This window comes from Gobio gobio (genome assembly GCF_949357685.1).
Source record: "Gobio gobio genome assembly, chromosome: 21".
Classification (NCBI taxonomy): domain Eukaryota; kingdom Metazoa; phylum Chordata; class Actinopteri; order Cypriniformes; family Gobionidae; genus Gobio; species Gobio gobio.
Window position 1 is genome coordinate 18,945,158 of NC_137117.1, and position 14,749 is coordinate 18,959,906.

Below are 14,749 nucleotides of genomic sequence, written 5' to 3' on the forward strand. Positions count from 1 at the left end.
TACCATGTAGCAAATCTTGCACGAAACATATTTCTGCTATCCTCTGATTCCTCGAAGCCAAAATGTTCCCAGACAACGGAGTTGGTTTTGCCTTTTTTGCTCACCAAACGCTGCTATAACTGCCCTCCTTCTGCCATCTTTACTCGCGCCGAGTTTTTAAATTCCAGCGGATGATATGCACACGAGACTCACGACCTCATAGAGATTTGTGGGTTCGGGAGGGGCGGATGTGCGCGTGCGCGTTTCATTCAGAACGCAAGGCAAAATAATCGATTTTTCTCGATTGTACTATTTTGGTGATCGTTGGGAGGCGAAATCGAAATCGAAATCGAAATTCGATTAATTGCACAGCCCTAATGGCGAGTCACGCAGGGACTGTGCTCCTCCGCAGCGCTGCGACCAAAACTGGAATTGAATAGTCAGAATATAAACACTTATTATATGTGTACTGTAGTGATTCAGGGTAAGATAAAAACACGGTTTGGAAAATGGATTCATGATGTACTCATATATACATCTAGTCATTTTTAAACCCAATAAATGTTATGGACTGCAGCTGATAAAGATTAAATCAAGAACTCATACAGGAGCGTTTTTAAATTATTGTTTATTAATTCATTTTTGGTGGCATTTTTGCCCCAAGCCCCTGTTAATTTCCGACCTTGTTTATGATAATCCAAATGTGGTATTTCTAGTTAATTTTGGCTGCAAAGAAACATCAGCGCGAGGTGTCTGGTAAGTTCATGGCCGTGTCACACCCGTTTCACCCATAGACCGTGGTTCCAATCTGTAAAATGTTAGTCCGTCGCACACGTTTTTTGCACATGCTCTGCTGACAGAAGGCATGAAAAGCAGTTGATTGCAGCACAAAACGTAACAGTTGCTCAGTCAGTCAGTGTTTGTAGTTTTTATTCCGATTGTATTATACATCTATTCATGAGAATCGATCGGGTCACTTGCACCGGTGCGCCTAAATATTTTTTCCCAGGCGCAAATGCGCCCAAAATGGTCACTATGTAGAGCCCTGAGACCTGTGTGTTTTGTATCACTAGTGCAGTTTCTGTTCTTGGAGAATCAGGGCTCCAGACTAACTTTTTTCACTAGGAGCACAGTGGCCCCCAACTGAAAATTTTAGGGGCACAACCAGAAATTTTAGGGGCGCACACCGTAAATCAACATGCTAACCAAATCTACTAATGTCCACTGTATTACTAATAGGGATGGGTATCGTTAAGGTTTTAATGGTATTACTACTCTTACCGATACTGCTTATCGATCCGGTACTTTAACAGTATTCTTACCGGTTCTTTTTATTATACTTTATATTTTTTATTTATAAAAAAAAAACATAATTAAGAACATAATTAATATGGCTTTATAATCTGAAAAGTAAAATATCTATAGCAAAAGAAACCGCAAAGTTTGAACAAAAATATAAAACATCTATTTGTAAATGGACCAGTTGCAGGCATTCAGAAGGTCTACTAACATTAATATTAGAGTAAAGAACAAACCTCATATCTAAAGAAATCTGATAAAGTAATGAAATGTAAAATAAAGGCCTGTACACACCGGGACGAATATCGCACGCGCTTATCGCCAGCGTTTTTCGTGATGTTTTTCGGCGCGTCTTGAGTGTTCACACCCAAGCGATTTCCACTGGCGCTGCGCCGAGTGAACGTGCACATTCAGTCGATGCGCTCCCGGTACACAAGATGGTGCTGCGGCACTTTAAGCCTCTGACACTCGCTTGTCACACAGAAGGAGAAGAGAGACCGTATTTACGTGCTTGCCAAAACCATAGACATATTATGTATATGGACAAAACCATTCACACACTTTTTGCTAACTGGCAAGCAGCATTAGCAGTTCATCTTCTTCTTTGTCTACTTACTACTTCTTCGTCGTATCAATGTGTGCTCGGCAAGACCGTTTTGTGCTTGAGTGCCACCAAGTCGTGTTTTACTGTCACTTCAGCAGCTCCAGGCACGTGAACAAAAGCGCCGATCTCATTGGTCGGACAGTTTTTTACGCGCCGCGTCAAAATAAAAAAACAAACCCGAGGCGTTTTTTTAAAAATTACGCTTTTACGCCTGGCGTTTTGCGCGTCGGTGTGAACACTCATATTGGCGCCCATTGTTTAGTCCCGAGGCGTTAAACGTTGGCGATAAACGCGTGCGAAAATCGTCCCGGTGTGAACAGGCCTTAACACTGCATAGTTTTCACTGTATAAATTGATAGATTAATGCTTATAAAAGCTAAAGTTATTAATTCAAGAGATGTGAATATTTTCTATTTGCCTTTTGTTCGATTCGAATGAATGGCTCAATCGTCAGCAGGTTTGTTAGACGCTGCCCCTTTAAGACCGATCGATTGTAGAACTAATAATATCATATTCTCCTATTTCTCCAAACTATTTACGCCCATTTAAGATATAAACTGTTTAAATAACTACTCTCCAATCCGGTCATTTTGACACCGTTTATTTGTTGTTTATTTGATGGTTTAGACGCGCACACGAAGCCTAAAATAATAAGTGCAAGTCGGTCCATTTTGCAGCACACACGCCGCCTTGAAGTTGGAAACCGCGTCTTTTGCGCGGATTATTGTGCATTTAATAGCTCTTTATTATCAAACACATCCCGCAGTTAAGCAACAGTAGAGACTGCAGTTTACAACAATCACTGATTTTGACGTTTAGTTTAGGTTTAGGGAGAAATGACAGCAGCTGTGAAGGGAAGGATCTCGCGCTCGACTGAACACGGCTATAGGAATAGTTTTACCTCATATCATCTTTTTATAACTCTTGGAAGCCAAAATCGAAAATAAAATTAGATTAATATCACAGCACATCCCTAAAGTTTAAGCAGACTAAACTTTTGTTTAGTTCTTGGCCATCCTAACTCATTAGCTGACTGTGGTGTTGTGTTGCTGTAGCTTGCTCGCTTTCTCTCTCTTCTGGATTGCAAATGGCAAAAATGCATCACGGACAAATAGTTTAATAATCTCTCATATAGAAACGGCTGGCAAAGATAGAATTTGCCAGACATAACGTCTATCAATTATAATTAGTAAGTGTATTTTCTTAATTTCTCCAGTACCGACAGCAGGCAAATTTACTGGTCGCACATGTGCGACTGGATGTAAAATTCAGTCGCACACTCTCAAATTTTAGTCGCAAAATGCGACCATTTAGTCGCACTCTGGAGCCCTGAGAATAAAAGCCCTGCCCGCGTGAGGCGCTCCGCTTCTCGAGATTCCTGCCTTTATTAGAGAAAAGAATATGTTCAGCCCCCTCCCTCCGAACCTTCGAATATTTGGAGTTGATTACTACTGAAGCTTTGAAGCTCAAAAAAATGGTATTTAGACCAGCCCTAATATATACAGGGCTTGCCATTAACACCCGACAAATGCTGGTGGATTTTATTAGTGTAACACACTCACTTCTACTTGCCACCTTGGCTGGTTGAAAAATTATATATCATATAGGCCTATACATTTTTGTCAAAAATATTGATTTCTCAATACGTATCAATAATGAAATATCTGAAATATCTTCTAATACTCAGCAGAATAGATTCACAATGCCAGCTGTGCTTTTTCGCTGTCGGAGAGATGAGGGCATCTCAGCACAGCTGGTATTGTGACCACACAAACCTGCCTCCTCTCACTCACTCGTTTAATTTGCTCTGGATGAATATTTTTGGCGTTACAGGGCTTGAATTTCAGGATTGCGTGTATTGAGCATAATTTGAGGCATTCCCACAGATTGTGTGCTTACACCCAGCTATGGATCCGTGCGAGCAGGAGTGTCCAAACTCTTTAAAAAGGGGGCCAGATTCGAAGTTGTGGACACACCTGGGGGCTGAATCCTCTTCTATTATTCCTCTTCTAAACATGTTAGATGTTTTGTTTCTTGGAAACATGACAGAACATGATAGATTTGACAAAGGCTTGAGCTGACAGAGTAGCTTATAGGAGACAATAGGAGATAGGAGGGGTTCGTTTTGCTTAAAAGCAAAGGGTCTGTTCTTTTGATATATTGCATAATCAGATATTCCATTATTCAGAGGTCCATGAGTCTTTTGTGAATAAAAAAAAAAAAAAATGCGGATGGGGAAAGAGCTAAAATACCTGCTGCCAAATTGAGATATTAAAAATATCTATATGGCAGTTTCCCCCATGATGCCAATGTCAAAACTGTGGCTTGGTGAGCATAAGAGACGAATTCAAAAATGTAAAGCCCAAACTTTTGTGCAAATATGAGTTATTACTGCTTATCATTTCAGTCTTTAAATCCCATGCATTTTGATATTTTAGGTGTGTGGAGCATTTGTTGGATAATGGTGCTGATCCATCTCTGTGCAACACTAAAGGATACAGTGCTGTGCATTACGCTGCGGCTCACGGCAACAAACAAAACCTGGAGCTGGTGAGATTGACCTTTCACTCTAGCATTGTCCACTGTGATTTTTAGCCCATTTTTTCTATTAAGTTAAATACTTAATATATGTTATATCACTTTATGGTCTTTATTCTGTAGCTTTTGGAGATGTGCTTCAACACACTTGGAGACCCGGAAAGCGATGGGTCCATCAGTCCACTACACTTGGCGGTACGTACAAAACAACAGCTTCTACTTGCATATATTATGTAAACACAAACTTTTATTCTGGATACGATTAATTTTTCCCCAGCACGAATATGTTTATATTGATCTTTCCTTTATCCTTTTGCTGTCAGGTGGAGTCAGGTCACTGGGAATGTGTCACAGTGTTAATTGAGTCTGGAGCGTGTGTGGATGCATGTGACCCGGTTGGGCGCTCTGTGCTGTACTTGGCCTCTCAAAGAGGACACGCCCACTGCGTAGAGCTCCTGCTCGGCCAATCAGCATCTTGTCTGCTCACGGAAAACTGCAGCAAATGGGGCCCTCTTCATGTTGCAGGTATAGAACACGTGAATGTGTGAATTAGTTTGTGAAACTATCTTTGTGTGGGAGTTTGACAAATCCATGTTTGTTGACAGCTGCCAACGGCCACTCAGAATGTCTGCGGATGCTGCTCTGTAGTGAGGGAGGAGCCGACCATGTTAATGTTACAGACGCGGAGGGACAGTACGTATGAGCTCATGGCTCATTTATGGTTTCTTTTGTCTTTTTTACAAATTTTTTACTCACCGTATTCAGTGTTAATATACAGGGAAGCGCATGTAATGCATCTTGCATAATGCGATTTAATAATTGCCCAAATATGCAACAATTTAGAATGAGCTCATTAAAATAGTATTTTTAGACTATTGAGTTTGTATTTTAATATTAATATAATTGTATTTATATATATATATATATATATATATATATATATATTGTAATTATATTAATATAGATACAAATTTATTATTAATATTAAACTCAAATTAATCAACTTTTACTCCAAAATCTTTGTTTGAAATGAAGGCTTGAGCCTGTTTCTGGACCACATTGCTCTTAAATATTTGTTATTATTGTATAATAATATTCTACTAATATTCCTAATAATAATAATAATAATAATAATAAATATTATCTGTTAATATACTATAATACTCAGGTTGCCTGGGTTTCAAAAACTTGAATCAAAAAGAGATTCAAGCATTTGTAAATATTTTAGTTAAGAACTATTCATGTCACACCCTGTGTAATGTTTATTTACACATATTTGCTAAAATAATACTTTTTCATACCACATATACACTCACCTAAAGGATTATTAGGAACACCTGTTAAATTTCTCATTAATGCAATTATCTAATCAACCAATCACATGGCAGTTGCTTCAATGCATTTAGGGGTGTGGTCCTGGTCAAGACAATCTCCTGAACTCCAAACTGAATGTCAGAATGGGTAGGAAAGGTGATTTAAGCAATTTTGGTTAAAGCAAAGGCATGGTTGTTGTTGCCAGACGGGCCGGTCTGAGTATTTCACAATCTGCTCAGTTACTGGGATTTTCACACACAACCATTTCTAGGGTTTACAAACAATGGTGTGAAAAGGGAATAACATCTAGTATATGGCAGTCCTGTGAGCGAAAATGCCTTGTTGATGCTAGAGGTCAGAGGAGAATGGGCCGACTGATTCAAGCTGATAGAAGAGCAACTTTGACTGAAATAACCACTCGTTACAACCGAGGTATGCAGCAAAGCATTTGTGAAGCCACAACACGCACAACCTTGAGGCGGATGGGCTACAACAGCAGAAGACCCCACTGGGTACCACTCATCTCCACTACAAATAGGAAAAAGAGGCTACAATTTGCACGAGCTGACCAAAATTGGACAGTTGAAGACTGGAAAAAAATTGCCTGGTCTGATGAGTCTCGATTTCGGTTGAGACATTCAGATGGTAGAGTCAGAATTTGGCGTAAACAGAATGAGAACATGGATCCATCATGCCTTGTTACCACTGTGCAGGCTGGTGGTGGTGGTGTAATGGTGTGGGGGATGTTTTCTTGGCACACTTTAGGCCCCTTAGTGCCAATTGGGCATCGTTTAAATGCCACGGCCTACCTGAGCATTGTTTCTGATCATGTCCATCCCTTTATGACCACCATGTACCCATCCTCTGATGGCTACTTCCAGCAGGATAATGCACCATGTCACAAAGCTCGAATCATTTCAAATTGGTTTCTTGAACATGACAATGAGTTCACTGTACTAAAATGGCCCCCACAGTCACCAGATCTCAACCCAATAGAGCATCTTTGGGATGTGGTGGGACGGGAGCTTCGTGCCCTGGATGTGCATCCCACAAATCTCCATCAACTGCAAGATGCTATCCTATCAATATGGGCCAACATTTTTAAAGAATGCTTTCAGCACCTTGTTGAATCAATGCCATGTAGAATTAAGGCAGTTCTGAAGGCGAAAGGGGTTCAAACACAGTATTAGTATGGTGTTCCTAATAATCCTTTAGGTGAGTATGTATATATATCTATCAAAGATGTAAACAAAAAATACAAATTATTAATTCCTGTTTGTATAAAGAAAATCATAATAGTGACAAAAACGGCACTTTCGAATAAACAAAACAAGTAATGCATAGCACTTTATTTTATCAAGGAGATCCTCGTATACAAATTATAAAAACAATTTTAAAAGGTTGAAAAAGTATCAACTGTATTACATCAGCTCTGAATTTTCAGCTTACAGTTGTTGATGATCTCCCCATTTTCATAGAACTCCACTAATGCTGGCAGTGCTGGGGGGACACACTGACTGCGTGCATCTGCTGCTGGAGAGAGGAGCTTGCCCTGATATGAGAGACAGGAGAGGAAGAACAGCCTTACACAGAGGGGTGAGATCCTGAAAACATCTGTAAAGTTTGCATCGTAGTCTTCATAATGCGAGGGGTTTCTAACAGGACTGTTTTTGTAGGCGGTGATGGGTCGGGAGGACTGTATAACCGCCCTGCTGTCCCACAACGTCTCAGTCCTTAGCAGAGATTTTCAGGGGCGAACCGCAGTCCATCTGGCTGCCTCTTGTGGCCATGCTGACATTCTCTCCAATCTTCTTTCTGCTGCTGACCACTCCCATCCCCACGACCCAATCACAGACCGCCACGGCTACACACCCGCACACTGGGCAGCCTATCACGGTAAGAGTTCAGACCTTATGAGCCCCTTAACCGTTCACATTACTAAAACTATAATTGGTTAAATAAGCAACATGCATAACTTGTGAAGCAGGTCATGAAGACTGTTTGGACGTTTTACTTGAACTTAAACCATGTAGTATCCAGGAGGGAAACCCCTTCACCCCACTGCACTGTGCTCTGTGAGTATTGAAGTATTTCTCATTTCATTTTCAAAGGTGGTGTACTTGTTTTTGATGTTGTAATAATTCCTGGAAAGACAGAAACTGAACTGAAAAAGGAAAATATTCAAAAAGTAATTGTTATAAATAAATCTAGTTATTATCCACTCTAATATTTTTTGCTTATTTTCTTATATTTGCAATTTGGACTTGGATTGCTTCAGATTTACCTCAGTCAGTAATAGCAATAATGGTGTAAATAATGCTTACAATTTCTTTGACCCAGTACCACCCCAATGTACACTACCGTTCAAAACTTGTTTCCAATAAATATATATTTTTTTACTTTCTATTAATTAAATGGAAAGAATCTTGGAAAAATGATTCATGGTTTCCATGATATCATGTGACACTGAAGACTAAAGTAATCACGCTGAAAATTTCAGCTTTGCCATCACAGGAATACATTTCATTTTAAAACAAAACCAGTTATATAAAATTGTCATATTTCACAGTATTATTGTTTCTGATCTAATAAATGTAGCAACTTTTCATAATCTTTAAATCTGAATGCAGTTTGTACTCTGAAAATAGTGTACTTGGTTACTAGTTCAAATTTATGTCCTTTACAGCCACAGAAATTTGAATTAGCCATTGCATCATTATAGTCTCTATTCTGTGTAGTGTAAACAAAGCTGATATAAAGTTTTTGATATGCAATGAGTATATAAATAAAACTGTTAATTAAATTATGAATAATTTAAGGCATGCGTTTTCTAATCGCCATGCTGCATGTTCTTTCCATCCCATTGCAGCATTAATGGCCATAGTGGTTCTGCAGAGCTGCTGTTGGAATCCAGTGTTTGTAAATTGCTGGTAAACATCAGGGATGCCAAAGGAAGGTTAGTGCAATTATTTATATATACTATTGCTGTGTAGTAGCTGTCAAATAGTTACGAATTGAAAACCATTACATAAAATCTACTAGCTAAATGACATCTTGCTCCCAGGACCCCGCTTCACGCGGCCGCAGTTGCTGAGGACGTGGCTGGGCTGCAGCTGGTTCTGCGGCACGGAGCTGACATCAACGCCGTGGACCACTCAGGGCGTTCTGCACTGATGGTGGCTGCTGATAATGGCCAAAGCGGTGCCGTAGGTAAGAGTTTCACTGTGTGTCAAATGAGAAATCCCAGACTGAAACCTCAGACATTGTAAAACATGCGACTCCTTAGTTTTAGCAGATGTTTTTATTGTTGTATGCAGCCCTGCTGCTGCACAGAGCCAAAGCTGACCTGTCCCTCCTGGATGTGAACAAGAACACTGCCCTGCACCTGGCCTGCAGCAAGGTAACAAACATAGCTAGGGCCCTATAAAATCCTTTTTATTTTATTTTCTTTGATGTTTTGTTTCTTCCTCTTTTTTTCATTTAAATGTGTTTTAGATTACATTTTAATTGTTAAATTAGATTTTGGCAATCAAAAAGCATGTCACATTCATTGAAATCATGAAACAATAAATTGTTACATTTTATGTAAGTTTAACACAAGTAATACAATTCTAGTGAGCTAAAATTGTTTTCCATTATTCAGTTTTAATACTTTTTGACTATTACATTTTAAACAAACCACATCTAATCCAATTGAATTCATAAAAATGTTAACAATTTAATAATTTATTCATTCTTACCATAGTAGTAATCTATTCAATGTTTTATTTTTTTAAATGCTCTGTGTTACCTGTTTTAATTTAATTTGATACATTTATTTTTTGAAAATGTAATCAAATGGGAATAAAAAATGTTTTATTTTTGGGCAAAGTACTGCCCATCAAAGATTTACTGTTAAAATTGAAACATGGAAGAAAAATGTATATTCCTTATGTATGTGTGGAAATCATTGGGCCGTTATGGATATTGCTGTTTGTTTAAAGGCTCATGAAATGTGTGCCATGCTGATCTTGAAGGAGATCCACAACCCTATCCTCATAAACGCAACCAACAGTATGCTTCAGATGTGAGTATCTTTGTCACAGTTTGCAGTTTTACGTTGTGCATAGCTCTGCATTATCATTATCAGATCTTTTGTTTGAGCATCCTGACCAGCCTGAAGCGGCAAAATGGGCTTTGTTTACCTTTGTGGCACAGTAATTACACACTCTACTTTGCAATGTAACTTAATTTTCTCTATATTTCAGGCCCCTCCATATTGCCGCCAGGAATGGTTTGGCCACCGTGGTTCAGGCCTTGCTGAATCGTGGAGCCACAGTGCTGGCAGTGGATGAGGAAGGTAAGACAGTATAGTACAGAATTAATGTTTTGTGGTAGTTTTTTTTTTTTTTTTGGGCACAATTTGTGTGAGTTGCTCACAGCAGTAAGATGACAACATGGGTGGCATTAATATTAGGGGTAAAAGGTGAATTATGCATTTGTTTCCACAGAATAATTATTAGAATAATAATCTCATGTTAATACTGCTGAAGTTTGCAGTCTAGTAACCAACTTTTTTCTGAACATCGCAAATCTGTTGATTATCGCCATTTTAGGTTAGCTAGATTAAAGGGATAGTTCACCCAAACATGAAATTTGTCATAATTTACTCACTCAAGTTGTTCCAAATCCAAACCTGTATGAGTTTTTCTTATTTCTAATTCTTATTTAAAAAGAATGTTGGTAACCAGACAGTTGATGGTAGCCATTACCATTAACTGTGTGGTTACTGACATTCTTGAAAATATCTTCTTTTGTGTTCAGCAGAAAAAAGAAACTCGTACAGATTTGGAACGACTTGAGTGTGAGTAAATGATGACAGAATTTTTAATTTTGGGTGAACTATCCCTTTAAGCCTGCAAATACATATAGCATATTGAAAAATGCGTGAAAAATTTGACCTGACAAATCACAACAGACAAGTCACGTTTTATTGTTACATTCAGAAATAATGAAAAAAAGTTTCTGTAGGAATATACAGACCAGAACAGTCATTTCCAATTCGCCAACAACCGACTAGTTGCGTTGACCAATTCAGTAATTTACTGGGGGGAAAACCAACATAATTTACCTGCAAAAAGTGACTCGAGGGTCAGTCGAGAGTGAGAATTTGAGGAGAGTTTCTGTGTAGTCCAATGGAATAACTCATGCAATTGTTGAAAATTTGGCGAGCAGAATGTAAAGATGACAAATGGTTAAATTCAAATATGGTGTATGAGGTGAATTTTGGTTGTCACGCTGACCTACTTTACAACTGACAATTTAAATTGAGCGGTATAATTTGAAGTTTGGTTGACTGCTTTTCAATATGATGATGAATGGGCTGCGACGTCAAGTGTTGCAGTGCTAGAACCGATATTCTGTGTGTGCTTTGCATGCTTGATGTTAATTGCATCACATGTCGCTTTGGGTTAGCCGCTGCACATTACAGATGATAAAAACAATGGGACTTGTATTCTTATATAAAATCTAGTGCATTAGCATAGGGCTCCATCTTAACACATGCGCTATGAATCATGTAACTAATGTGTTTGAACGAGTTCCCTAAATGTTCACTCCTTGACTAAATGTCTCTGTGTTTTTGTGATGTCACAGGTCATACACCAGCCCTGGCTTGCGCATCCAATAAAGCTGTCGCTGACTGCCTAGCTCTCATTCTGTCAACCATGAAGCCTTCCTCCTCCACACCTTCCTCATCCTCACCCTCTTCTCCCAGCCTCAACCTGCTCAAGCACTGTGGCATCACTGCCGCCTGCCCCCCCCTGCCCAATGGAGGCCTTCACCATGGTTACGGCAAAGATCGCCATGGCGCTACCATCGGCTTGGATGGCTGCTTGACCGAGTGAGGCGTTCTTGCTTGTTAAAAAAAACAAAATGCGTGGTCGATTTTGGTTTGGTCCTCTCTACACACCTAGATAAACCTATATGCAATTACAGCCACACATCCCTTCTGTGCCAGTATCAATGCTTTTCTTCACATCTCAGTAGAGAGCGAACACGAGAGGACAAAATAGCTATTTATTTCTATTTATTTTCCCCCACTTTCCTTTTTCTCCCACCCCCTGACTCCCATCTTAGATGCTGTCCATTCAATATGAGTCTAAGTCATCTAAAATCTGAATCTAAGCCATCTATTCGAAACCAGTATCCATCACTGGCGAGTCAGTCCTTATTTCTTCATTACAGTCGATTTGACTTGGTTTATGTTAGAATTATGCAGCTGTGTGTCTCCATGGTAACAGTGATAATGGATGGGTTTCCATATCATGCCTCCTATTTGCGTGACGCTGTGGCCTTGCATAGGAATTTACAGCCTGCCCTGAGGAACAATTTAAACGGGTTACACTAGATTTGCATGAATTTGCGGGACCATGTATTTGATAGTGGTCTTGTGTGTATGTATGTGTGCGTGCGTGCGCGTGTATGTGACATCCACTTTTGCGCAACAGTCCAAGTTTTTCATCCCATACTTGATTTTTACTTTTTGAGGTTTTTATGTGAGGTGCAATCTGATTTAGCACAGATCAGGAAAAGAAAAAAAAAACTTACAGAATCATTTTGACAGAAGGGAAACCATACTACCTTAAGCCAAAAGACCAATGACCTTCTGTTAGAGGGGTCTGATATAATATAACGCTTGTTTACTGTTAGAGAGAAAAGGGATAGTGTTTGGATGGGTTTTGAGGTGGGAAATTCATATTAGGTTTACATTGAAGGTAATGGGTAGTCCAGATCACTGTTTGTAAGTGGGCAGAAGAAAGAGGAATTTAAAGTGTCATGATTTTGGGCGTTTAAAACATTATGATGAAAATACTACACTAAGGAAGTATAGAAAGCACAAATGTCATTACAGATGCTAACGTCATACACAGTACTTGCTCCTTTAGACCTTCGGTTTTATATTTATTTTGGTTTGTTTTGGGTTGGCAGGGCCTCGTAAAATATCTTCAATTAAATCTACTGCTTTGCTAGTTTATTGTTATAATATTTAGTGTGGAGTTGCTTTCACAGTGCCTACTGAATTCGTTTTTGTCTACCTAGGGTCCGATTAGATAAACACACCATATGCACTCCCCAAAAGTTGTCGAAATGGTGCTTTGACCAGTGAAACATGAGTTAAGTTTTTCACTATAATCCGTTATGAAATGATTACCTAGATAGATGAACATATGATTCATATATCAGAACCCGCTTGGGGGAGTGTGTATGTCAAGTTTGCAAAAACAAAGTGTTGAGGCTGATCGGACCTTTTTATATTTCTTTATGGTGTTGGGGAGCAGTCATGGGTATGACCAAAGTTGCGCGATTTCTAAAAAGCATTTTATTAGAAACTAGTAGATATCCAAAAAAAAATATTTTCAATTGAAATACTGAAATATTCACCCCTGCTCTTTATAAAATGCTTCCTTATTGCCAAAGGTAGATTAACAAAGTTAAGATTGTGCTTCCTTTAGGTTTTTTGCACCTAAACACAAAATAAGAACATGTGAATGAGTGTTTAAAATATCCCTTTTTTTTTTTTTTTGTGCACCACAAACAGGCAATATATGCTCAGTCAGTAATGAGACAATCAGTTGAAAGGGCTTTTAATTTTGCCATAGATTTCTTTTTTCCTAAACGAGCAACGGCATCAACATTTTTTAACAATTAGGAAGATCTAAACCCCTTAAGACATCTATGAACTAATGCATACTTCAGGTGTGAAATGTGGACTTGTTTTCAATTATACCAATACTATTACTTTCATTACAGTATATCAGGATTTTAGTGATGTAGACATAGTAGTATTGTAACTGATATTTTATCGATTAATGAAGGTGCGTAGAAAAATTAAACCGTAACGTTAGATGTTTAAAGGCTGTGTGGAGAGCATATTTATACTGATTTATGAAATGACCTCTTCGTCATGGTAATGACAAGTTTTGGCTGCTTAAACAAGTTTCTCCACTGTACGCTGGCCTGATATAAAGCACTTGCTTGTTCAGTTACAAAAAAGGTAAAAAAAATAATAATACGCTTTTGCATCTATCACAAGCTGTAAATGGGCAAATATCTGACTTCTACTTGCAAGAGTACAAACGTGCATGCGTGCAAATCGGATTAGTCAAGTTGTAACAGTGTTTTGCCTGGGAAATATTTCTAAATGGGCTACATGACTAAAGGAAGTTCCTTTTGTGGGAGTTTAATTCAAGCTTATTTACCTGTACTTGATCTTGACTTTATTACGTACACTAACTTTTGCTGCGGTTTGGTGGAGGGGAAGTAATGCGTGTATAGACAGCTCGGGGTACGACAATGAAGTGCAAGTTGATTATGAGCTTGAAGTTATTTGCACTGCCAGTTATACTGCTTGTTGTTGTTGTTGTAGAAAAACAAATTATTATTTATAAATTTAGCCTAGCTAATCATACCACACGTAGTTTAGGTCGAAAAACAAGTGCCCGTGGAGACTGTGATTAGTAATACATTTCATTTGGTTCAAGAAAAAGTGCTGCTTTTGATTGTATCTTGGAGCAATTTTTTTTATTTTTTATTCTTATCCAGCCAAAACAAACTAAAATGTACTTGTTTTAATTCCTCAAATCTCTAATTGTCTTATTGGCATTGCACTAAAACTGTTTCGTCGAATGTATGCCGTGATGGTAGCAGCTTGCTTCGATGTTGGTGAAAATCTTGTATGCAGTAGTTAACGATTTATATAATTAGCTTGACAACTGGAACTTTGGAACTGAACCCTTTCAGAACTTTTAATATATTGAGTTAGTGCATTTGGTGTTCTGTATTCGAACAATAAGGGAACCGGTCACAAAGTGGCAAGACTTTTTGTTTTAGGGTAGAGTATAACTTATAAAGGGGAGATTCCTCCTTGAAATCATTTAGTGCCATAACTTTTCTTTTCCCTTTCTCATTTTGACACATTTGTAAAATGTGAATGAATGAATCCTTGGGTTCAGTTTTTGAGTGTGCATCAAGACC

At 38.6% G+C, this 14,749-nt stretch overlaps 1 protein-coding gene across 2 annotated transcripts in view; it reads left to right on the plus strand.

Annotated features, from left to right (window-relative positions):
- ankrd52a (ankyrin repeat domain 52a) overlaps positions 1–14,749 on the plus strand; it is a 30,865-nt gene extending 16,116 nt beyond the window's left edge. The window contains exons 16-28 of one of the 2 annotated variants that reach the window (XM_079803527.1): positions 4,321–4,432; positions 4,544–4,615; positions 4,744–4,945; positions 5,026–5,113; positions 7,213–7,330; positions 7,411–7,630; positions 7,719–7,809; positions 8,604–8,690; positions 8,799–8,944; positions 9,052–9,134; positions 9,718–9,800; positions 9,982–10,073; positions 11,369–14,749. In XM_079803527.1, coding sequence (XP_079659653.1) covers positions 4,321–4,432; positions 4,544–4,615; positions 4,744–4,945; positions 5,026–5,113; positions 7,213–7,330; positions 7,411–7,630; positions 7,719–7,809; positions 8,604–8,690; positions 8,799–8,944; positions 9,052–9,134; positions 9,718–9,800; positions 9,982–10,073; positions 11,369–11,619 — 1,645 coding nt within the window. In that variant the 3' untranslated portion in view covers positions 11,620–14,749. The remainder of the gene's footprint in view (positions 1–4,320; positions 4,433–4,543; positions 4,616–4,743; positions 4,946–5,025; positions 5,114–7,212; positions 7,331–7,410; positions 7,631–7,718; positions 7,810–8,603; positions 8,691–8,798; positions 8,945–9,051; positions 9,135–9,717; positions 9,801–9,981; positions 10,074–11,368) is intronic. The other variant, XM_079803528.1, reaches the window with a different exon arrangement.